The sequence below is a fragment of the Microtus oregoni genome, unplaced genomic scaffold (assembly GCF_018167655.1).
Source record: "Microtus oregoni isolate MIOR12 unplaced genomic scaffold, Mior012 000001F_ref0000356, whole genome shotgun sequence".
NCBI classification, from domain to species: Eukaryota; Metazoa; Chordata; class Mammalia; order Rodentia; family Cricetidae; genus Microtus; species Microtus oregoni.
Window position 1 is genome coordinate 92840350 of NW_024543060.1, and position 26435 is coordinate 92866784.

The 26435-nt window shown below is 47.3% G+C and overlaps 1 protein-coding gene across 4 annotated transcripts in view; it reads left to right on the forward strand.

Annotated features, from left to right (window-relative positions):
* Positions 1 to 26435, forward strand: part of Rfx4 (regulatory factor X4) — a 153168-nt gene that overhangs the window by 39942 nt on the left and 86791 nt on the right. For all 4 annotated transcript variants that reach the window (XM_041677571.1, XM_041677576.1, XM_041677594.1 and 1 more), the window contains exons 3-4: positions 5072 to 5132; positions 21276 to 21399. In XM_041677571.1, the coding sequence (XP_041533505.1) occupies positions 5072 to 5132; positions 21276 to 21399 (185 nt within the window). The remainder of the gene's footprint in view (positions 1 to 5071; positions 5133 to 21275; positions 21400 to 26435) is intronic.

Genomic DNA, 26435 nt, shown 5'->3' on the forward strand with positions numbered 1-26435 from the left:
GAGAAATCCTGTCTCGAAAAACAAAACAAAACAAAAAAACAAAACAAAAAAAAAAACCTCAAATCAGAAGGAAAGTAAAGATCTCTAGCAAGGAAGAGCAGCTGGAGGCCAGGACTCCACATGGCCCCACACTACCCAGAGACAAGGGCTACACTAGGAGGAGGACAAAGGGCTATGGGGCCGCTGCGCAGGGCTGTGCCTGGGGGGTGGCCCTCTGGGAGAAATTACAGTCTAGGGACACTGTGATAGCGTGCATACTGTAGCAGGGGTCAGAGCCCTGTGTGCTTGGTGCTTTCTGATCTCTACAGAGGAGGAAGCAAGAGACCGAAAGGCTTCTCTGGGTTACCCGGCCACAACCTGCAGAGCCGGGATTTGAGCTTAGAGGTAGAAGAAAGTCGAGGAAGAGGCAAGTAGAGGAAGTTTTAAGCAGCAACAGAATGACTGTGACAGATATTTTTGCACAATTAAAAGTATCTTTAAGACTATGAAAGGCAGCGTGAGTGAGAATATCTTACTGAAATTTGTTTGGTGAGGCTGTCCTTTTAAATGACAAAGCCTCTCAGCTGTCAGTCTTCATCAGAGATCTTTGGGAAGGACAAAATTTTACTTGAGTTATTGATTAAAAACCAACAGAGAACTTACTTGGTTGGCACCTAGAGCTACTCCTCAGGGTCCTCCATGGTCGCTGAGGGTCGTATTTGTCTTTTGCTGTGTAGCACGGGGCCTACCTTGACCTGAGCAGCTAGGCTGTCCAGTCCAGCAATTCTGTCCACTGTCTGGAGATCTTCAGTTGAGATGAAAGGCAGCTTTTCCCAGTGGTCAGCGTTTGGCAGTTGAAACAAACTGGATGGACATTGTTCTGTGCCCATTTGTCTTCTGTCTTCTTTGGAGGAAGTAGAGTGCTGCTGCTAGGAGCCAGCCTGTCTCTTTTTGTTATGAAAAGTCTTTTAATAATTAAACATTTAAATACAATATTTCCCAGATCTCTGAGAAGTTGGGGACTGTTTATCGGGTATAGATAAGTTATAACTACAGTACAGAATCTGCCTGGAGAGCTGGGTCTGAGCTCCACTATAACTGACAATAGTGAAGAACAGTTTAATGTATTTTAAAGCAGGGTTGGATTAAATATATAGTATTTTATGTAAGAGCCTTAAAAGTACATACCAATTTAAAACATGAGACTTACTGCTTTGTAGTCTGGCATAAGATACAATGAACAGACAATTATAACATTTAACAGTAAGCACAGGTGCATTTAAGTTACATGTATGCATGCACACACACACAGTGAACAAGAATTGGGCGAAATGGATGCTCTTGGTGGGCACTCCCAAAGGCATGGCACTCCGCAAAACACACATGTAACAGAGTCAGCATCAGGGACCAGGCAGGAGATGGCAGGACTTGGTCGCCTGACCTGGTCCTCAGTTAAGATGGCAGTGAAGTCACCTGACCTCAGTAAAGGTGGCAGTAAGGTCACCTGACCTCAGTCAAAATGATGGCAGTCACATGTTGTATGGAGAACTCACTTTTTTTTTAAGCCACTATAGCCTAGCTTGATTGCGTTCTTATGTCAGCCTCAGTTCCGTGGTTTTTACTACGCTATCAAACCACCTTTGCTGTTGTGGTTTGAACTGTAGGAGCGGAGTTAAGAGTGTTAAGTTCTGAGGCCCTGGCAGGAGGTGACACAAAGAAATGTGGCTTGGGTGCTCCCCTGCCTTCTGAGTGAGCTCGCCCTCAGGGAGAGGAGATGTGGGCTAGACGGCTCAGCTGGGAGATGCTGCAGCAGAACAGAACCAGATGTGTTGGGGGTTGGGGAGAGGCCTGCAGGCAGGTGACGCCGCCCAAGTTAGGCTGGAAGGAACAAGAACCATTTAGAAAGGGATCTGGGTGTCAAAGCAGATGACACAGTGTTCAATCTGTTGAGGATTGACATTTCTGTGCCTGAGAACTCATAGTGTTTATATCAATATTGTAGTTTGGGAGACAGAGGAGAGAATACCGGACGGATACAAGTTTTATTACCTGGGGAATGGGATTGGATTTCAAAACAGAGGAAGCGATTTGGGGGCCCATTAACGAGAGGCACAGTGTGGAATTCAGGGTCCTCGTCACTCCCTGCCTTCTCTGCACCCTCAGCATTGATCTTGTCCTCAGCCCACCACTCCCTGCCCAGGCACAGGTTTGCTGTCTCTTCCCCAGTCCCTTACTGGACAGAGAGTCTCTCACCAATTTCCATTTCATTGTGGGAAAAGTTTTTTTTTCAACCCCATGTTCTAATCAGAATTATACTGATACCAATCTGCTCTCTTGGGGAAAATATTTCCTGGACTCAACTTCCCGAAACAAATGAAGATTTTAGGAAGAAGTTGGTGGGATTTATCCAGCCTGTGGCCTTCAGGATCTGTGCTTCCAGGATAACTGTGAATTGGCCTAAGCATGAACTTACACAGAATATTATGAGATTTTGGGGGGCAGCTTGGTTAAACAGTTCTTGAGCACAGACTTTGTACATGACAGCATTGTGTCACAATGTCAGGCGGGCAGACACTCATTTGCCTCCAGCATCTTACACCATCTTCATTCTTATTTTATTTAAGCTGTTTTCACAAGTATTAGCTCCTTTCCATGGAAGTTTTCTGTGCCAGCTTTTGTTCAGAGTATTTGTAGGTTTGGTCAGTGTAGTTTCCTTCTCTCTTTCATCTCTCTCTCTCTTTCCCCTGCTTTTTCTTTGCTTGAGATGCTGAGAATGAAACCCAGGGCCTTGCACATCTTTGAGGCAGCATCCCACATGTATTAGATGAGCCATGTACACACGCACACACACGCTCTCTCTCTCTCTCACACACACACACGCTCACACACGCTCTCTCTCCCCCTCACACATACACACACACACATACACACACACGCTCTCTTTCTCACACACACACACACACGCTCACACACGCTCTCTCTCTCCCTCACACATACACACACACACACACACGCTCTCTCTCACACACACACATACACACACACGCTCTCTTTCTCACACACACACACACACACACGCTCACACACACGCTCTCTCTCTCTCTCTCCCTCACACATACACACACACGCTCTCTTTCTCTCTCTCTCTCACACACACACACACGCTCACACATGCTCTCTCCCTCACACATACACACACACACATACACACACACGCTCTCTTTCTCACACACACACACACACGCTCACACACACACACACACACTCACGCACACAGTCATCCGTGTTGCGGAGTGACATGCTACAGAGTGCATATAGAGGTCAGAGAACAACTTCCGGGAGCTTCTTCTCTGCCTCTGCTATGGAGTTCCACGGTAACTCAGGTCATCCCGACCTTACAAACATCTGCCACTGATCATGACCTGTTCGCTATCCCTCCTCCCACAGCTCTCTGGGTTTGGATATTACAGGCATGTATGACACCTGGCCAACCAGTTTCTTAAAAGCCAGTTTTTTAGCATGTACTAATTTTATGAAATAATGAATTTCATCATGTATTTCCATACATGTATATGATTTTCTTTTGAAATTATCTGAGGCTATGGCGGTTTTCTTGGGTTAAATTTGTGGATCTAGAGACTTTGTGTTGATCTTCCACTTAATAATCCTATCCTCACTGGGACTTGGACGAAAGACTCAGTAGCTCTCGGGTGGGCAGAGACTGATCCATTGCTCGAACTGTTGCGTTGAAGGACTTAGCAGTCAGGACCCTGTGGTCTGACCGGCCTGATGGCTCTTTTGCTAGATGGAATCTTTTACAGATAGGTGACTTCTACAGATGAGCTTTTTTGATATTGGGGAATTCTAACTGAATCCCAATAAAGAGAAATGTTAAGCGCCTGTCTGAGATAACTTTATTCTTCCCTTTAGTAGATATGCTATAGACATTCGTGGTTGTAATTACTGTACTTTGAATTTTTGAAAAAAAATGTGGGGGAGCAAGGATTTGCTTTCTTTCTTGTACAAATTCTAAGTAAGTCACAGTGGCTTTAATCCGAGCACTCAAGAAGGCGAAGGCAGGATGATTGACATGAATTTGATCTTAGGTATCCAAAAGAAAACGTTCTACAAAAATATTCTTGATTTTCCCCTTGGACTGAAAACCTTGCTTACTCTCCAGCCCTTTACAAAAGAGGCCGCATGACTCATAGACTCTGGCCTGCCATACTGCTTCTTCTGGCTCCCCTGAATTCCTACACAGCCTTCACGGTCCTAAAGTGCCCCATTGAGGTCACAAAGAGATAAGATGACGAATGTCTAAGTCTGTCCTCGTCACTCCAACAAAACACCTCAAGCTGTTTCTAAAGGCAGCAAGGCAACGACATTCGTTGAAGGTTTCTTTCTGGTGGGAGCCATTTCCTGGCTCATTGGTGGAGCCTTCCTGGCATGTGCTTAGAGCAGAAGGGACAAAGTGATGCTCTGGGTCTTTTCATAAAAACTTTGATCCGAGTCACTAGGGAGCTGAAGGGGTTGACTAATTTCCTAAAGACACCGAAGAGACACAAGCAATCAGTCTGTAGCAGTGAGAGAGGACACTATGTTTATTCTTAAGTCCTCAAACCATGTAGACAGATGTCCAAAATATTTAATTGACTGGAGCATTTTAGAAGTTCATGACGACAAAGGGTGGCTTGTCAGACTAATTATGGCTGTCACACGAAGAAAAGTGGACTGGAGCCTTCTGTAGGAGTCAGTTTTCTGTCTCAGGTGTCGTGGTGCACACCTTCAATTCCAGAGCTTGTGAGGCAGGTGGATGTCTTTGAGTTTGAGGGTAGCCTGGTCTACATAGTAAGCTCCAGGTTCCGTGTATGATGAGGGCTGCACAGTGAGATCTTGTCTGAAAAAGTCATCGTTTTCCTTGTGTTTGGATTAGCGTGTAACGAGGCTAGCATGTTGGAATGCCAAGATGTCGACGTCTCAGGCAGCAGCATCTGCGGGAGACCCAGTCTTTGGAAACTTGGGGTCACCGAGCTGCCTTTGACTTTCTCCCGTTGCCAACAGAAGCCAACTCCTTTTTTCTTTCATTTAACAGATGAGGAAAAAGAAAATAACAGAGCCTCCAAGCCCCACTCCACTCCCGCCACTCTGCAATGGTAAGTGTTCGCTGCCAGCCAATGTCAGCCGCACAGGCCTTTCTAGCAGGGCAGCCTGTCACTCGGCTGTTTGGGTGTTGTCACGCTTACTTGACATTTGGTAAGTCACCTGAATCTGTGTAGTTTGCAGGTAAATGCAAAGGCCTCCCTTAGCTCTGGCCTGGTGATTTGAGTTTTCATATGTCTTTTCTTTGGGGGTAAATATTTTCCCATTATCGAAATACTGGTAAAGATGAGATTTCATGTGAATTTTTTAAGTGGGTTTTGTTTGTTCTATTTTGGTTTGGTTTTTGGAGACAGGGTTTCTCTGTAGCTTTGGAGCCTGTCCTGGAACTAGCTCTGTAGACCAGGCTGGCCTCGAACTCACAGAGATCTGCCTGCCTCTGCCTCCGAGTTTTAATAGAATCTGTTATTACAATGGATGAAGTTTTAGTAAATGATAGAAATGCAAGTCTGTCCATCCTTAACCTAGGAGCCCCGAGTGAATTAACAATTGCGGGAAATACAGTTAACACTATAGCGTTAACAAAAGTAATCCTCTAGAATGACTTCCCGTTAATGTTTGAAATTCCTGGACTTGATGAAATGTACAGCGAGCCCCTCTTCTTGAAGCTTTACTTCAACATTGTATTGTGGCCTTGAACCCTTGAGCTCTCTGACCTGAGACCCTTGCTTCAGAGAACCTGGCAACTGAAGGCTATTTTTGTCTTACCAGTCCAGCTCAGGGAACCCAGGAGAGAGGAAGGTACTCACGTTGACTCCTTGCCAGCCTATGTGCAGGGCTCACGTACATGCCCTATGTCATTCTAAGTCAATGGCCTTCGTGTTGCTGCATCCGTTCTATAGAGGAGGAACATAAAACCGAGACAGTTACAGCATTGGTGGTCTACGGCTTTTGAAGTGGGAGGAGTCAGGGATCTGGGGGGGACTCTTAAGTGCCAGCCTGGTGCTTGGAAGGACTGAGAAGAGATCTCAGATTGGGGCTGTAAGGATTGTCATCTTTCCGTCTCTGGGCTGGTGTATGCAGAGAGGAAGGGAAGGTAACAGAGGAGAGGGCATTGGGGTAGAACTCAGCTTGCCATCCAGGGGTCTCCGCGGTCAGCCTGCTAGCAGAACTTCAGTGAGAAGGAACACATGGACAAATAAGGGGGACAGGAAAGCCACCATTGGTATTTGGTGACAGCAAGCTGATGGCTGTTATGGGGGGGGGGGGGCGATATCCTTCAGAACGCTATCCCTCCCTCCCCGTCTGTCCTCCTCTTGTCTCTGCAAGCATTAGCCTAAAGACTGTGACCTGGGGATTTGGCTCAGTTTGTTGAGTGCTTGCCTAGCATACAGAAGGCCTGGCTTTGATCCTTTATACACGATGAATCACATGTGGTAGCTCATGCTGTCATCCCTAGGAGGGAGATGGAGGTAAAAGGGTTAGAAACTCATGTCTCCCTGCGTGCAGTGAGTTTGTGGTCAGTCTGGCTGTATGGGATGCTATTCTCCCCAACCCCTGCCAAAAATCAAGGGGCAGGTGATCTCCATCTACTTCCCCTAGCAAAGCTGCGGCTGTAGTCGTCTCCAAATATCATGCCAGTTCTGTGCCATGGTGCCACCACAGGAGTGACGCGTCCGTGCAGAGGATACTGGGTATGGGCATTTCTAGAAACACAAGACAGCAACGCTTTCTTCTTAGCGACCTGAAACAGTTCATTATAAAATATCAAAAAGATACCAGAAGAAACCCACCTTGTAGCATCTGTTTGTCTGTGATGAGGCAAGTGGATCATTCTAGAACTGACTTCATCCTCCAACTGGCAAAGCAAATTTGAAAATATGTTCTTTTAGGAATAGCAAATCAGTCTCCAATTTCCTTTGTATTGTATGTTAATAGAGCTTCAGTCACTAACTAAATTCAAGTAGTTCTTAATGAATACCTTCTATGTGTCAGGGCTGGTCCTGTTCTGGGATAAGATGTAGAAGAGACCAGCAGAACTGTTTAATTTTTTTTTTTTTTTGAGGCAGGGTCTGTAGCCCAGGCTGCCCTTGAACTCTCTGGCCTCTACCTCCTGAGTGCTGGGTTTACAGTGTGGGCCAGGCACTAACACCTGGCTTATCCAGGGCCTTGGCCTAGCTAGGCAAGCACTTTACCAATTGAGCTACGCCCACAGTGATGATTTTTTAAGGGACCAGAAAGGAAACCAGGAACATATTAGCCCGAGGAGGGTGCTATGGGACGACTCAGTGGTACCAAAGGACGCTGGCAGCACTATTGTGATGAGCAGGAAGTGACAGCTTCTGGGAGGTGACACCGTGGCTTGCAGAAGCCAGGCCAGAGGAACATCCAGACAGGACCGCTCCAGTGGCCTGAGGCTGTAGCCTGGCTCTCCACTTTTCAGGATGAGCAAGCACACAGCGGACATTCCGCCTATGCCCAGGATCCACGTGGAGCTCTGGAGCAGGTGATGAGGACCTGGGCTGGGAGGAGAGTGACACCCTCGGGCGGTTCTGAGGCCCCCACAGCCTCTCAGAGATAAGCCCGTCAGTCAAGCAGAGAAGCCTTATCACCACCTGGGTCTGTCCTCAGAACTAAGCCAGTGGGCCAGCATGTTGCTCCAGGAAAGGCAGTGTTCTTCATATTCTGCCAAGGATAGCTTCCTCTAGGCCCGGGCCTTAGCCCCAGAAGCCCACTTCCCTGTGCCAGTCATAGTGTTAATCACGAGGAGCGGTCTGGTCACACACACCAGCATCCCACGAGGGGAGCAGACTGGGCTCCTTCAAAGCACCACAGCCGTGTAGCGTGCAAAGATGGCTGTGGTACAGAGGATGGGCGTGTGCAGGGAACACTGTGGTACAGAGGAGGGGCGTGTGCAGGGAACACTGTGGTACAGAGGAGGGGCGTGTGCAAAGATGGCTGCGGTACAGAGGAGGAGTGCGTGTCATTTATCCCTGCATGTACTAGGTGAAGGCAGGAGGACCAGGTGCTTAAGGCCACCCTCTGACATACCAAGTTTGAGGGGCTACACCATACTGTCTCAAGACATGCACACCAAAACCAAAATCCTGATGAGGGAGAATGGTGTGTATGAAGGGAACGTGTAGGGCATTCCTCTAAACGTGAGAACATCACACTTAACCCCACCCCCTCCATAAAGCTCCCTCGTGAATGGTTATTATTTTTGTGATACGGTTCCAGTCTAAAGCTTTGTCTCTCAGAAGGAACTGGGTGCAGCCTTCATCCTACAGAAAACAGCAATGCGACTTCCAGCACGTCTCCCTTTCTCTCTGGCTGCCCGGGAGCTCAGAGGTTAATCTGAGCTGGTCCATCAGTGCTCTGTCTGCAGATTCAGGGATGCTCGCATACTTCTCCTCTCCCCTTCATCTAGTGTTCAATGAAAGGCCAGGAATACATATAGTCACAGATGCCTCCTGTTTCTTCTGTCATTAACACAAGTAACACATTTTTTTTTATTGTTGTTAGAAAATGAAACCGAAGATTAGACGAATGTCCATTTTCACTGTAGTTATTCTACTTTTTCTCAGAAATAACTTTTCAGTAAGGCGTGTGGGTGTGTGTGTTTACATGCACTCACCCAGGGAATTTTGCACTGTTTTTAATTTGTATTTTATTTTATTTCTATCCTCCTTATAAGAGGCACACAGATGTATTCCACCATTGCCCCAGACTCCATAGATCCACGGCTGACTTTATTCCTTAACATCCTGATGTCACGCCGGATTAGCTAATAAAGAATTAACCTCAGGATGAGGAGGTAACTCAGGGGCCAAAAGCACCTGTCACTGAGCTAACAACCCAATGGAGCCCACACGGCAGGACAGAAATGACCCCGTACACCTGCCATGGCACGTGCGTGCGCCCCTCCCCCCACATTTGAAGACTCCTTCTAAGAGGCACAGGGCGCTGCCTGGAGAACAGCTGCAGAGCCGGCCCCTTTTCCTCGTGCTAGGTATTTAAGTCTGTCCAGATGTCACCTCTGAATTATAGAGAGGACCCCACAGAAGGTTCCACATGGGGCCTCTGCAGCCCTGGGGAGGGCTTCTCCGTGCACACATGAAGAACAACAGCTGGCGATGGAGTTGCAGTTCTGCCCCCAAACCGTTTCCAGTTCTGTCTTCCCCTGCACTACAAAGGATTTAGACACACAAGCCTAGGAATCTCTCTATAGGAATCGTATGTCTGAGTCCTTCAGGTCCTTCGCGCTGTCCTCTGTCTCCTGTGGCACTGTGCTCCCATAGGGGTGTTGAGGAGAGCTGCGCAGGCTGACAGCACCCAGCCTCCCTGGGACGACTTGGCTGGCCACTAGAACTGGGTTAGGAATGGTTTGCTTCTCCTCTGGCCCCTCCCCTCCCAAGCCCCCTCCCCACCACCCTGGAGACACCAGGCCTCCTCGGAGGAACAAATAACATAACTGCCAAGCAGCCAAAAAGAATCGGGGCCACATGATCTGGAGGCAGCTTCCAGCAGAAAACAGGCAAATGTTGTCCAAGGGCTCCTGCCAAACCCTTTCCAGCAACCTCGGTCATGGGGGTGAGTAAATCCCACCTCACTGGGGATGCTGGGCGCCGCTGGAATCCCAGCCACACAATCAGCCCTATTCACACTGGAGATTTTGAAATGGAAAGCGGCCCTGTTGGGCCATGCCGGCTGACCTGCTGCCAATGCATGGCTCCTCTGTGGCCTGCTCCCTCCCGCACCCACTACTGTGCCCTTTCTGAGCCCTGTGCACCATCAGGGTGGGGGCAGTCTCCTCCTCAGCAACTAGCAAAAGACGGAAGGGTCCCCCAGTACCCAGCAGGCTGAAGATGAGGCAGTGAGGAGTCGCTTTCTTGGCGGGGTAGCTGGGAGGTGTGAACGTTTTCCCTTTTTTCATGGGCTGTTGATATTTGATATTAGTGTGAAATCAAATAGATTCAGTGTTTCTCTTTAAAATGTTCTCACAAATCACCAGTGGCTTGCTAGACCTGGCACTGTTCTAGAGTCAGACTTGGATGTCTGTCCTCGTTTTGTTTCAGTTGCTATGACAAATGTCCTAGACAGTTTGGAGAGACAGCTCAGTGGTCAAGAGAGCACACTGCCTCTGTGGAGGACCTGTGTTCAGATCCCAGCGCCCCCCTCGAGTGGCTCACAACCACCTGGAACTCCAGGTCTAGAGGATCTAATTAGTGCCTCTTTGGGTCTCTGTGCTCTCTGTCTGTCTCTTCCTCCCTCTCCTTTCTCTTACTCCTCCTCCCTCTCCCTCTTTAAATTTAAGGAAATAACCTGTTCAAAAGCAAGATAGCAGAGAGTAAGGATTTTCTCTACTCAGAATCCTAGTCCATCCTTTTGAAGAAGTCCACCCAGGGCTCCAGCAGCCTGTCTCGCCACATCCACAGTCCAGAAGAGGGGGGATGAATAACATGAAGGTTTTCTACTCACTCTTGCTTGGCTAGGTTTTTTTTTTTTTTTTTTAATGGTACAGTTCAGGGCCCAGTCTAGAGTGTGCGGCCACTCACTGTGGATTTAGCCAACAATAAAGACAACCACCTACAGACACACCCATGGGTCTGCTGGAGCTGGGCCATCCCTCACCCAGTTCTTGCCCCAGGTGAGTCTAGGCTGCAGCTAGTTGACCATTTAAACCTGAACATCACAGTATTTTAGACCAGGTTATGGTTCCTAGGTCTGCCTGGGGTTCTGCTCCATGTGGAGAACCCTCCCCAAGGGTGTAAGGAGACCCACAAAGATGATCTTTGGGGCCCCACCAGCCACAGTAAGGTGAGGAGAGGTAGAGATGGGGAATGGATAAAGAAGACGGAGGACACGGGACAGGAGACTGTGTCAGAATCCCTTTAGCTTCAGGGCCTCCAGTCCCCAGCCTCCTCCTGGACAGAAGCGTTGATAGCTTGTGGGAAATGTAAAACCCCAAGTAATAGACCTGGATACCCAACAGCTGGGCAGACCCCTGCACCTACGTTTCTGAACCCAGGCCTCTGGGAAGTTGTAAGCAAACCCAGGGGCGGATCAGACGGTTCTGTGCTCCAGTCATTGCAATGGCAGAGAGAACTCTCATTCTGTTCTCCGCTCTGGACTGGCCAGATCTGCAGATTCAGGACACACTGGGGCAGTGCTTCCTCCACCCCCATCAGATGATGTCTCTCAAAGTCACTCAAGTTCCAAAAAATTGCAGAATGGGCAGATCTGCCTTAGTCACGCACTAGCCGCAGACACATGTCCTGGGAGACACAGGTCTTAGGTCACGGCGTTGTTGAGTGAGCATCGTAGAAGTGTGTGTGGTATGTGTTACAACTGATCGCCCCTCCGGCCATGAGGAAATCAGGGGAATTAAACCTGACACAGGAGAGAATGACACAGTCCAGTGACGAGGTTGCTGCAGGTGTGGACGAGTGAGCTCAAGGAGCATGCTCACTCTGAAGTCATCGTTTAGAATGACTTATGATAAACACACCCGTAGCAGTCATTTGCCACCAAAACGTTTGTATGTCGGTTGGTGAGATGGCTCAGTGGGTAAATGTACCTGCCACCTAGCCTAGGACCTGAGTTCAACCTCTAGACCCACATGGTGGAAGGTGAGAACTGATCTCCATGAGTCATCATCTGACTTACACACGCACGCGCATACACACACACACACACACACACACACGCACCATGCATACACGCACGCACGCGCACACACACGCACATGCACCATGCACTTGATAGCACAGTTGGTATGTCACCCCTGCATCAGCACATACACGGGAGGAAGGTCCTCCACTCTGCTCTCAGGACGACTGTGATGCCACAGACAACAACCTTTGGTTGCTGTTCTGTTCTTAGGACATTGCTACTGTATATGTGGTTCACTGCCACCAGGCACTATGGGTGCATGTGACACGTATGGGTGCATATGACACGTATGGGTGCATTATGACACGCATGGGTGCATATGACACGTATGGGTGCATTATGACACTATGGGTGCATTATGACACGTATGGGTGCATTATGACACGTATGGGTGCATTATGACACTATGGGTGCATATGACGAGTATGGGTGCATTATGACACTATGGGTACATTATGACACGTATGGGTGCATATGACACTATGGGTGCATATGACACGCATGGGTGCATTATGACACGTATGGGTGCATATGACACGTATGGGTGCATATGACACGTATGGGTGCATTATGACACTATGGGTGCATATGACACGTATGGGTGCATTATGACACTATGGGTGCATATGACACTAGGGGTGCATATGACACGTATGGGTGCATTATGACACGCATGGGTGCATATGACACTATGGGTGCATATGACACGTATGGGTGCATTATGACACGTATGGGTGCATTATGACACGTATGGGTGCATATGACACTATGGGTGCATTATGACATGTATGGGTGCATATGACACGTATGGGTGCATATGACACGTATGGGTGCATTATGACATTATGGGTGTGTATGACACGTATGGGTGCATATGACACGTATGGGTGCATTATGACACTATGGGTGCATTATGACACGTATGGGTGCATATGACACGTATGGGTGCATATGACATGTATGGGTGCATTATGACACGCATGGGTGCATACGACACGTATGGGTGCATTATGACACGTATGGGCGCATATGACACATATGGGTGCATGTGACACGTATGGGTGCATATGACACGTATGGGTGCATATGACACATATGGGTGCATTATGACACGTATGGGTGCATTATGACACTATGGGTACATTATGACACGTATGGGTGCATATGACACGTATGGGTGCATATGACACATATGGGTGCATTATGACACGCATGGGTGCATATGACACGTATGGGTGCATTATGACACGTATGGGTGCATATGACACATATGGGTGCATTATGACACGTATGGGTGCATTATGACACTATGGGTACATTATGACACGTATGGGTGCATTATGACACGTATGGGTGCATATGACACGTATGGGTGCATTATGACACATATGGGTGCATTATGACACTATGGGTGCATTATGACACTATGGGTGCATTATGACATGTATGGGTGCATTATGACACGTATGGGTGCATTATGACACTATGGGTACATTATGACACGTATGGGTGCATTATGACACTATGGGTACATTATGACACGTATGGGTGCATTATGACACGTATGGGTGCATATGACACTGGGTGCATATGACACTATGGGTGCATTATGACACGTATGGGTGCATATGACACGTATGGGTGCATATGACACTATGGGTGCATTATGACACGCATGGGTGCATTATGATACTATGGGTGCATTATGACACGTATGGGTGCATTATGACACGTATGGGTGCATTATGACACTATGGGTGCATTATGACATGTATGGGTGCATATGACACGTATGGGTGCATTATGACACGTATGGGTGCATATGACACGTATGGGTGCATATGACACTATGGGTGCACATGACACGTATGGGTGCATTATGACACTATGGGTGCATTATGACACGCATGGGTGCATTTGACACGTATGGGTGCATATGACACTATGGGTGCATTATGACACATATGGGTGCATATGACACTATGGGTGCATATGACACGTATGGGTGCATATGACACGTATGGGTGCATTATGACACGTATGGGTGCATATGACACGTATGGGTGCATATGACACTATGGGTGCATTATGACACGCATGGGTGCATATGACACTATGGGTGCATTATGACATGTATGGGTGCATATGACACTATGGGTGCATTATGACACGTATGGGTGCATATGACACTATGGGTGCATTATGACACGCATGAGTGCATATGACACGTATGGGTGCATATGACACATATGGGTGCATTATGACACGCATGGGTGCATTATGACACGTATGGGTGCATATGACACATATGGGTGCATATGACACGTATGGGTGCATTATGACACTATGGGTGCATTATGACACTATGGGTGCATTATGACACGCATGGGTGCATATGACACTATGGGTGCATTATGACATGTATGGGTGCATATGACACTATGGGTGCATTATGACATGTATGGGTGCATATTACACTATGGGTGCATTTGACATGTATGGGTGCATTATGACACGCATGGGTGCATATGACACTATGGGTGCATTATGACATGTATGGGTGCATATGACACTATGGGTGCATTATGACACGCATGAGTGCATATGACACATATGGGTGCATATGACACATATGGGTGCATTATGACATATATAGGTGCATTATGACATGTATGGGTGCATATGACACGTATGGGTGCATATGACACGTATGGGTGCATATGACACGTATGGGTCCATTATGACACGTATGGGTGCATATGACACGTATGGGTGCATATGACACGTATGGGTGCATATGACACGTATGGGTGCATATGACACGTATGGGTGCATATGACACGTATGGGTGCATATGACACGTATGGGTGCATATGACACGTATGGGTGCATTATGACACTATGGGTGCATATGACACGTATGGGTGCATTATGACACTATGGGTGCATATGACACGTATGGGTGCATATGACACGTATGGGTGCATTATGACACGCATGGGTGCATATGACACGTATGGGTACATTATGGTAAATGTATTTAAGGTACAGGGCAAAGCCCAATAGCTGAAGAGAGGGTATCTGTGAAGGATGGGGCAAGTGAAGGCTGGAGAATCAGTCAGGGGTCAGACAGTGGAGGCCTTGGATGTCCAGGGAAGAAACCTGGACTTCTGTGAGGAGGCAGTGTGGAGCCATTGAAGGTGTAGAACACTGCCCGGCTCTCATTGCTCAGCAAATTCCTACTGTTGCAGTCTCAGATCCCAAAACAAACAAACAAAAAACCCAGCCAGGCACAGTGACACACAGCTTTAATCCCAGCATGCGGGAGGCAGAGGCAGGTGGATCTCTCTGAGTTCGAGGCCAGCCTGGTTTACGTAGTGATTTCCAGGACAGTCAGAGACACATAGTAAGACACTATCTCTAAAGACAAGCAGAACAAAACAATATAGTGTCCAGTCTCTGTGGCCATCTCTGCTTTTCTACTTTGGGGATTTATTTTTTAGATCCTGCTTTGGTAAAGTAGACCTGTTGTAGCATTTCCAGATAAGTGAGCAGTAACTGAAGAGGTGGACACTTTGCCTGACAGCATGTGTATACATAAAAAGCTGTAGGTAAAACGTGGCTCAGAAGAGACGCGGTTCCAGGCATCACAACATTCTCTGTTGCTTGAGAGCATTGATACCAAGCTGCTCCCCTGTGTCCCAGGAGGCCACGGGCTGAAGCCTTCCAAGAAGATCTCCTTTAAGAAATGTGTGTCTCAGATAATGGCTCACGCTAGCTGGTGACCGAGTTCATTATCTGCCCATAATAGCACGGGCTCAATTCAAATGCAATGAAGTTGTTAAATAGAAGGTAAGAAAATAGAGCAAGTCCAGAATTGTGTGTGTGTGCATGTGTGCGTGTTCCAGGTGAAATGCAGCGTGGCTCACCCGCCATGCCAGGCTAATGATGTCCTCTAAAGAAGGGAGGGAAGGGGGAATTCATCATCAGATATGAAGAGAAGTAATTAACTGCCTTCTCTCTTTCCCGCCTCTGTCAGCGGAGCGGATGCTCCAATTAGTAACTTCAGTGCACACGCCGAGCCGCTAGGTTTTGCCAGGGGGTCTGAGGGACGGCGTCACAATGCTATTCCTGGAGCATCCTTCTAGCATCAAAGGTGCCCTTGCGTGCCAATTACGCCCATCACTCACAGAGCTTATTAAAATGCTTCATAGTCATAAGGCACCTGGATACTCAGAGGTTCAGCCGCTCCAGTCACAGGGACAAAACCCGACAGAAACGTAGTAGGTTAGCAGGCGCTGGCTTTTCACAGGTAGTGGCTTAATTAGCTCAGCCTGTGTGAACCGTGACTTTGATTGAGCAGAACCAAATAGTTTGTTGTTGCTAGGGGTTCATCTCACTTGCTGTGTCTCACCGTGGGTGCTGTATTTCAGTCCTGATCTCTTGGTCAGAGTTAGCAGCAAATAGGCCACAGAACAGAAATGCAAGCACCGTGACTTTAGTGACACATAATGATCTGAGAAACCAGGAGTACACCTGGGAGCCAGTGCCTTTTGTTATTGGTGGCAGGGCTGGGGGCTCAGGGTTTTACTCTATAGTCCACACTGCTTTCAAACTCATGGTGATCCTCCTGCCTCGGCCTTTTGAGCACTGGGTTTACTCTCAGCTTGGGAATCCATGTTTTTAACACCACATTGAGAACATTATGTCCTCCAAGCTTTACCCATCTTGGGGCATTTCTGACAATGGGATGGACCCCTTTTCAGGTTAGGAACCTGAGACCCACCTGAGTAACTGCCTACTTCTCCAGTCTGACAAAAGGAGACCTATATCCCACATGCTGTCTTGACTCAGTACAGGCCCAGTACTTTTTTTTAATTACTATATTTTTTCATTTATTTTACATACCGACCAGTTTCCCCTCCCTCCTCTCCTCCATTCCCTCCCCCACCTCCTTTCTACCCTCCCCCATCCCCTCCTCTCCCATCTCCATTCAGAAAGCGCCAGGCCTCCCATGGGAGTCATCAAAGCATAGACCTAGTACTTCTTGCCTGAACTAGTACAGTGCGTCCAGACTAGTCTCAGTGTTTGCTGATCCATGCGAAAAATACCAGTTAACCCAACTTTGCTAGTTATCCTTGGTCATCCACCTCAGAGGTACTGCCACCTTTAACTGTGCCGCTCTGGTCCCTTAGCAGGGGAAGGGGTGTTCTCTCATTTAAAAGTGTCCCACAAACAGATTCCAAGTGGCTTGAAAAGCTTGCTTTACCACTGAATCCTTGGATTGTTTGGGCTAAAGTAAACTTAGGACAACGTTAACACAGCACAAAGGGACACTCTCCTTTCTTCAAGTCCCGGCTACCCTCATGTTGGTGTATTAGAATAGAAAATGTCCCTCACACAATGGCCTGAAGTCAAACCTCTGTTAATTTAGGGAAATAGTTTAATGGAACACTAGTAAGTCTAAGATGGAACTTGTGGGGGTTACTTTCTTGCCTTTTTGTGTTCTTTATACTTGGTTATCAGTTAACAGAACCTATTAGCTTTACATTCATGTTCTTAACCTTTATCAACAGTATCATTGTGGTTAATAGAGCATTCTAGAAGTAATCAGGCAAGAAGGTTTTCTTGCCTCTGAGAGTTGTGTGTGTGTCTCTGTGTGTCTGTGTGTGCGTGTGTACAGAGAGCGCATGTGTGAGTGAGAGGTTGACATCGAGTATCCTGTCCCATTTTCTCAGTCACTCTCCACATCATGTTTTTGAGGCACAGTTCCTCACTGGCCCTGTAACTTACTGGCTTGGTCTGCTGGCTGGCCAACCCCAAAGCTCCCCCTGTCTTTGCATATCCAACTCTGGGGTTACACGCACACACCTCCATGCTTCCTTTTAAAACATGGGCTTTGGAGATCCGAGGTCATGCTTCACAGTAAAGGTTCTCAGGCTTTACAACAAGCACTGCACACACCGAGTCGTGTGTGTGTGTGTGTGTGTGTGTGTGTGTGTGTGTGTGTGATATGCATAGACCTGCCTGTAGAGGTCAGAAGATAGTGTTGGATCCCTGGAGCTGGAGTTACAGGAAGTTGTGATCTGGCCGCCATGGTTGCTGAGAAAAAGAGCAGTAAATGCTCTTAACCGATGAGCCATCCCTAGCCCCATGAGCCATCCCTAGCCCCTCCTCCATGAGCCATCCCTAGCCCCTCCCCCATGAGCCATCCCTAGCCCCTCCCCCATGAGCCATCCCTAGCCCCTCCGTCATCTGGATGCTAAGGTAGCCCCTTGTCAAGGACGGCATGTCAAGCCACATTTAAAGATTCTCCACAGTCCCCACCCTCCTTTCCTTTCGGGTCTCCCTTTGCAAGCCCCTCCTCCCACTGAGGCAGATGTCCCCATCATTCAGAGCACAGGACACATCTATTGCTCTCTGTGGTTCCCCTGTCTGGAGCCTCCGCCATCTGCAGCAGTAGAAAAGGCTTCTGGTCACATTAGCAAATGAATTCTACTTTCTGAGCCTTAGTCTCTCGTGTGAAAGGTCGGTATACTGCCTACTTCATATGGCTTTTCTGTTCTGTTTTTGCTTCTCTTGGGTTTTCTTGTTAACTCAGGTTGTCACTGTGTAGCTCAGGCCATGCCTGGACACACAATATTCGTCTAAATGATCCTCAAACCTCATACCCTCCCACGCCATCCTTCTGAGTGCTAAGGTTACAGGCATGTGTCAACATGCCTAACTTTTATGTGATTACCATGAGAATTGAAAGAAAATAACCCTGGCTACCCAGTGCCTGGCACCTAGAACAAACTCCATGAATTTGAGCTGTTACAAAATTTCAACCCGAAGTCCTCTGTGGAGCCGTAATTATCCACTCCTAGCTACACACTAACCAGGGTTTCCCTTTTCAAAGGCGTCTCTGGTCGGGAGGTTAGAGTATTTCCAGATTCTCATTTCCTGTGTCATTCTCCCCAATGGAGACTGAACTGGGATTTAGGTCATGTCTTATGCCAACACAAGTGCCCACAGGAGCCAGGAAAGGGACGGAAAACAGACTTGGTGTAAGAACGATGGGGAGGAGTAAGGACTCTGGCCAACCCCAGGGCACATGTCACCCTGGCCCATTGTTGTCATGAGGGAATATTGGTCCCGGTTGCCAGATCTCAGCTTTTTCATAAGAAGCCAGGAATCCAGATTCTTCTGTGCAAAGTCCTGGGGTTTAAAAGCTGAGCCATTGGTGCTTAGACAAAACAAAGCAGACATGTAAGACTCCCCTTCCCCAGTGGTGACAGCGCTTCATTTATGGGGTCCCTATAAAGTCTGTGCCTCAGCTGGGCCTCTGAAGTTACAGAGAAGCAGTGCTGTGAGCGGCAGTTAGGGATCATCCCAGATCCAAAGCTCAGGACATCCTGAAGAGGCCTCCTCTGTACCTGGAGCCAGTTTCCCCAGGTGAAACCCAGGTAGAGTTCCATTGCTAGCACGGAGGACACTTGCACTGGAGTAGAACGGCTTCATTTTGTTCACCATTGTTTCCTTAATTTGTCTATGTTTTAATGTGGGACATTTCGTGAATATGCATACCATCCTGACTCAGGGGCCATACTAACCTGCTTCCTTATGTTGAGGTCACTGCTTAGCCCTCAGGAAGTGTGTGTGGAATTACAGACCCCATCTCCATCCCTCTGTTTACTGTGAATCTGCTCACTGTATGCCATCCAGGACCATTTTGCTCACCATGATATGGCCCCAGTGCCTGGAGGGTGATAAGGTCAATACACATTTGTTGAATGAGTTAAGTGATTGAAATGATCCATCCATCAACACCAGACACCGATGTATGCTGAGGGATATGGGGGACTTCATGGATTCTGAGGTGACTGGATACTCCCCCAGTCTCAGGGTATTTGGTCCTCTAGAAAGAATTGCTTGAGGTATTTACTGGAACCTGAGAACCAGGAACTACTCCTTAGGCCTATTCCGAAGAGAGGGCCGTGGACTGAACGGCCGGGACCCCTCAGCACTCGGCCCTGCCATTGCCTGCGTCCCTGGGGTCAGATTCATGCATGAGGTTTGAAATGGTTGAGCTGACTTTTGTCAGTGCTCAGTGAGTGGCACCCCTTCAAGGGGGCCCCTTGGAAGGCCCTGTCCTCATTCTACTTGAGTTACGACACTGCTGGACCACTTCTCTGGCAAGTGCCTCAGAGTGAGGCTAAGCTACTTGAGGACATTGCTTAAGAATCATGCCTTATTTTAACAACAAGAGCAAGGAAAAAAATCCCAGAAAACGGGTACTCATCATAGTGTCCCCCAAACTTGATTCCGGGTTTGTTTGTTTGTTTTTGAATGGTTTCCCTAAAAGTCCAGTGACCGTAGGAGAACTGTCTTCTGTTGGAGTGTTTAATGAGCTGTGTGTACCCAGGCTCCTCCGGGGTGTCATGTTCCACAGCAGGGGTGTGGGAAGAGGTCTCTGACAGATCGATATCATTGAAGGCAGAATTCATTTGGATTCCTAAATTCTGTTTACTTTAAAAAAAACTTCATGGTGGCGCACGCCTTTAATCCCAGCACTCGGGAGGCAGAGGCAGGCGGATCTCTGTGAGTTCGAGACCAGCCTGGTCTACAAAGCTAGTTCCAGGACAGGCTCCAAAGCCACAGAGAAACCCTGTCTCGAAAAACCAAAAAAAAAAAAAAAAAAAACCTTCAAAACTTATTTATATTTATTCTGTGTCCTCAATGTCTATCACAGAGTTGGGATACTTAGGTGTGGCAAAGTGTCTTATGGAAAAGAAGATTGAGGACTCCTAATGCCATTCACAGGACATCTGGGCCCAGTACTTATAATACACAATACCACTTTGTTTGATATCAATAGCCACCCTAAAGCGTAGTCATCAGTCATCACTTCTGAAGGGAAACTGAGGCCTGAGGTTAGGTTAGGCTCACGGTCACCAAACCCAGTTGGAGAGTGGACATTTCCTTCCACAGAACCCCTAACCTGCACGCAGGAATGTACGGGATATAGCACTACCAGCCTGAATACCGCACAGAGGAAGAAGACCCTAGCATAACCAGAGGTCAACTCTACTAGGATCATGAAGTCTCCCTTTGGCAGTGACCAGTGACTGTCCAGCTGTGCCTTCTCTGCCTGCCCATGAGTCTGCTCAGATAATTCCTCTCTACCACTCTTGTCACATAGCCTCTGACATCTTCCTGTTAGAAATGGCTTCCAAGTGAACGCATGGTTTGAAGCCTGGCTGAGCGGGGCTCCTGCAAGCTCTTACATAGCTTTAAAGGTCTGAAGGGACCTTTCTCTCCAGTGTGTCCAGGCCAGGGTCAGCTCATAGTAGAGGGACTGGAATTTGGGCTGGAAAAGTAACCAGGACCAAAGGCAAAGGAACCTGCTGACCCTATTAGGTGACCCCGGCTTCTCATCGTGGAGGAAGAGCCCTGTTTCTGAGACCTTACCAGGCTGGAAGGAAGGGGAGCTGAGACTCTTGGTTGTTGTTGCTCTTCTCACTGAGCGTCTATTTCTCTAGGCTGGAGGAGAACTATGAGATCGCCGAGGGCGTCTGCATCCCTCGCAGTGCCCTGTACATGCACTACCTGGATTTCTGCGAGAAGAATGACACCCAGCCCGTCAATGCGGCCAGCTTTGGGAAGGTCAGTCTAAGCTCCCCAACTTTAGATAATCCACATACTTTAAATTTTTTAAAATTTACATTTTACTTAGTTTTTTTTTATTTTAAATTTATTTATTTATTAAGAATTGCTGCCTCCTCCCCTCCACCGTCACCCATTTCCCTCCCCCTCCCCCGATCAAGTCCCCCTCCCTCATCAGCTCGAAGAGCAATCAGGGTTCCCTGACCTGTGGGAAGCCCAAGGGCCACCCACCTCTATCCAGGTCTAGTAAGGTGAGCATCCAAACTGCCTAGGCTCCCACAAAGCCAGTATGTGCAGTAGGATCAAAAACCCACTGCCATTGTTCTTGAGTTCTCAGTAGTCCTCATTGTCTGCTATGTTCAGCTAGTCCGGTTTTATCCCATGCTTTTTCAGTCCCAGGCCAGCTGGCCTTGGTAAGTTCCCGATAGAACATCCCCATTGTCTCAGTGTGTGGGTGTACCCCTCGCGGTCCTGAGTTCCTTGCTCGTACTCTCTCTCCTTCTGCTCCTGATTTGGACCTTGAGATTTCTGTCCGGTGCTCCAATGTGGGTCTCTGTCTCTGTCTCATTTCATCACCTGATGAAAATTAATATTCAGGAGGATGCCTATATGTTTGTCTTTGGATTCACCTTCTTATTTAGCTTCTCTAGGAACGTGAATTATAAGCTCAATGTCCTTTATTTATGGCTAATGGGATGTACTCACTCATATTTGGTTTTTACTTAGTGTGTTTGTGTATGTGTGAGAGAGAGACAGAGACAGAGACGAGAGGCAAAAGTCTAATTCTCTCCTTCCACTATGAGTCTTGGGATTCAAACTCAGACCCTTAGGCTTGGCGGCAGGTGCTGTTAAGTCATTTTGCTGGCCCATAACACACAGATTTAAAACATCCCAATTCTTATTTTCTGAAGTTACTAAAATAAACACTTGGGTGACTTCGAGGTGATCTTTTGTTGCAAATTCCTCACACAGTTATACCAAAACAATACCAAATCAAACCCCAGAAGAAAGCAATCTACAGGGTTTGGCAATACCTGACTGTAAAAATGCTAGTCAATTCAGGAGCATTATGAAGCAAGAAGTTGAAGGCCTCTGCTGTCTTTCCTTTGTGTGTCACATGCACAGAGTAATGTTTCTTCTGCAAGATGCAGATATGAGTGTACAAGTGCATCTACGTCTGATGGTGAACCTGGGACCAGAGAGGCACTTGGCTTGGTAATGCCTGCCTTGGAGAGACTGGGAAACCATCCTGGATTATGACATTGGTGGTCCCAGGCTCCCCAGCCCATGTTAGGTAGTCATAGGAGGACCTAGGGAGGGGGTCCAATGTGCTGCTCGGAGAGGCTTGGACCAGCAGTGAGGGAAGGGAGAGTGTTCTATGACTCCCGTGACACCAGCTTGTGTTGGCATCCTCACGAAGCGGCCGCAATGGAAAGGCTAGGTAGGTACGGATAGAGGGGCAGCTTGGGCAGCTTCTAAGAATTTAACATGCAACCTCTCTGAGCCTCAGCTGCCTTGTGGGAAGCAACAAGGTTCAGGTGAGATATCAGTGGGGCCTGGAAAATGACTTAGTCACCCAGCAACTCAGATATATATTAACCACCTCTTGCTTGTGACCACAACTGTTAGTGTTATGAATTCATCTTTGAAGTTTCTGTGTACAGATGCAAGCAGTCATCCTTTAGCTCAAATTATGATGTAAAGAAAACCAACACCATTTATTGATTTGCTTGCGTGAAGGGTTTATTTTAAAACAACAAACAAAACAAAAACTTCCACAGCTCTGTGGTCATTTTGGCATGTCCTTGAACTCTTCCTCGAGAGGACTTTGACTAAAGTCTATCCTTCCCTGTTAGCTCTTCACTTCCATTCCCATTTTTTTTAATATTTATTTATTTATTTATTTATTTATTATGTATACAATATTCTTTCTGCATGTATGTCTGCAGACCAGAAGAGGGCACCAGACCTCATTACAGATGGTTGTGAGCCACCATGTGGTTGCTGGGAATTGAACTCAGGACCTTTGGAAGAGCAGGCAATGCTCTTAACCACTGAGCCATTTCTCCAGCCCTTCCATTCCCATTTTAAGCTCCCTTTAAGATGTGGTCAAATTCCCAGAGGTTTGTGGTCTAGAAGCCCCCTGACCTGGACTCCTCTTCTGTCTATCCCATCTCTCCTTACCCCTGTGCTCTTTAGCCACACACAGCATCTAACTTATTGAAACTTCCACAAAAGCAAGAGCTTGGCCCTCCAGCCGTTGTGTTGGCTGCACTGCAAATAGCAACACTTGGCCAGAGACCGCAATATTGGATGGCCCTTCGTCACGGAAGGGTCTATGGGGCAGCTCTTGTTCCAGACACCAAAGGACCATGGATGAAGCATGGTGTCCTATTGTTTCTCATGTGACAGCCCACAGAAAACCCCTGTGAAGTTCGTAGGCATCTTTACTTCTCAACAAGGCTGGGATCAAGTCTTCATCAGTAGGTTTTACTGGTCCTCAGCTCCTTCCCACTAATCCCAGCCCCTCTCTGCCCTGTGTCTCTTAGCTTTTCCTTCTGGACTGCCTCCCAGGCCCATTTTCTTCTCCCTTTCCTTGTTGAGACACCTCCTGCCAAATTTCTTCTCTTCTCGGGTTCTTGGTCTCCGCTGACACATTTGACCACACAGATGTCTTCAAATGGTTTTCTGAATGAGGAGCTTCCTCCCCATGAATTTTGGTGCCAAAGCTTCCAACACAGACACTAAGAGACATCTATGTTCAGTCATCAGACTGAATGAAAGGAATTGTCCTTATTATTAAGACCATAAGTAAATAGGATATCCTCCTTGCCAATAGTCCAAACACACTCAAGTTGGGACTGTCCTGCCAGCTGCCGGGGGCAGAAGGTGCCTGCTGAGGGTCCATGATGAGTTTGTTGTATTGAAATCTCAAGCACACAGTTGCCCATCCTGAGACTCCTGTACTTTACAGCTGCTGTTTCCTCCGGAGAAGGGAACCAGATTCTGCAAACCTTGGGGTACAGCCTGCCCTTGAGCAGGGGTATCCAAACTTACGATTAATCTGTGAACTTTTAACTTAGAACGGTATTTCTTCATTTTCAAGGGAGACTCTATTGGTAGCGCCCTCTCCCCACCCCCCCTCCCTTGACAAACAATGAGTCAGATGTCCACTCTGAAGCTGTCCCTGGGGCAGCCTGCCTGGAAACCGCTGTTGGTAAAGATGAAGGCAGCAGTTTCGTTGCCACAAGTGAGGCCTGAGATGTCTCACCGTTGACCAAACTCCACAAGCACTGGCTTCTGGGAAAGCGGCAGTAACCTTGGGTCCTGGAGTTATTCAGAAAGTGGAGAGGTTGCGGAAGATTCTAACTGGACTGCTCTTGGGTTGGCTTTTGCTAGTGGCTTAGGTCGTTTTCTGTGATCTCACATCCTTAACCTCTTTTTTTCTTTTGTACATACATACATGCTCATGTGTGCTTTGTGTGTGTAGCTGTGTGTGTGCACCCTAGTGCATGGGCATGTAACAACATACTTGGACAGTGACTAGATTTTGGCTCTAGGCTTTAGGGTATACATCGTGTTGGGAAGAACTCAAATCTTAACCAGATTGTATGTTGTTCTCATCCATGCGTGTGGAATGCCACTCCAGTTATGTAGCTTTCCTTGACTCTCTTTCCACTGAGTTTTCTTCATATAGATCTTATACACATCTAACTGCACTTATACGACTTCTCATTTTTGAGAGTGCCAATGTAAGCAGTGTTGTGTTCATTGCTGGTGGTAGAAAAAGCTTTTATGTATTAACCTCATATCCTGCAACACTTCTATAATTTCTTTTTAATTTAAAAAATTTGTTTTTTGTTTGTTTCTCAATATATCTTGATTTTCTTCATCGACAATCACGTTATCTGTGGATGAAGACCATTCTGTTCATTCTTCCTGATCTCTCTTTTATTTCCTTTTCCTGCTTATTACACTAGGTAGCTAGGCCTTCTGTACCATGTTGAAACTAAGTCTGCTATTCTGTTGTTCTGAGCAGCATTAAGAACTGCTGCCCCTTCTTGGGGAATTGGCCCCTTGGTCAGTGTGCCACCCACCCTTGTATGCTAGACAGTGCTCCTTGGCTTAAGTCGGTTTATCTGAAGTCAGAGCAATTCCTTGCCCTTTTGATGACTCTTATCTTGGCATTCCTTCTCCATCCGGTTTTCATCTCTAAGCATCTTTGTATTTAAAGGTGTTTTTTTTTTTTTTGTAAGCAACATATAGTTGGATCTTGTTTCTTTATTTACTTCAACAAGCCAACAGTCTCTCCCCGACATCTTGTCTCTTTCTCAAGGTCTAGCTAGGATCTTTCTGCACAGCCCAGGCTCTCTGTGCAGCTCACATTGGCCTCAAGTCCTGATCTGCTTGCCTTGGCTTCCCGGGGCTTAACCTACAGTGCCTGCCCAGTACCTGCAGCTTCTCTCTGATTGGTGCAGTTGCAGAGTGATGCTCACCTGCAGTGATTGTTGACACAGTGGGAGCAATGTTACTGCAGCTGTTAGTTTCCTATTCGTTGTCCTCATTCCTTATTCTGTGTTTATGTTTTGCTATTTCCCACTGTTTACAGTTTGGTCTATGTATTTATTTATCTATGTGTATTTACTTATTTAGAGAGAAAGTCTTGCTTTGTATACTAGATCAGCCTCAAACTTGCAGCTGACCTTCTGAATGCTAGGGTTATGGGTATATGCCCTTATGCCTGGTTATTTCATGTCTTATTTTATTGTACTCTATTTTCATTTTTATTTATTTAACATGTGTGTGTGTGTGTGTGTGTGTGTGTGTGTGCACATGCATGCATGTGAGTACCTGTAGAGGCGTCAGAATCGCATCAATCTGTAGTTAGAGGTGGTTGCAAGCTAGGAAACGAATGCAGCTGCCCTGCAGGGGCAGCAGACACTCTCAGCTGCCAAGGTGTTGCTCCAGCCTCCCACACCCAGCTTTTCTGTGGATGCTGAGCATCTGAACTCTGGTCCTTGTGCTTTTGAGTATTT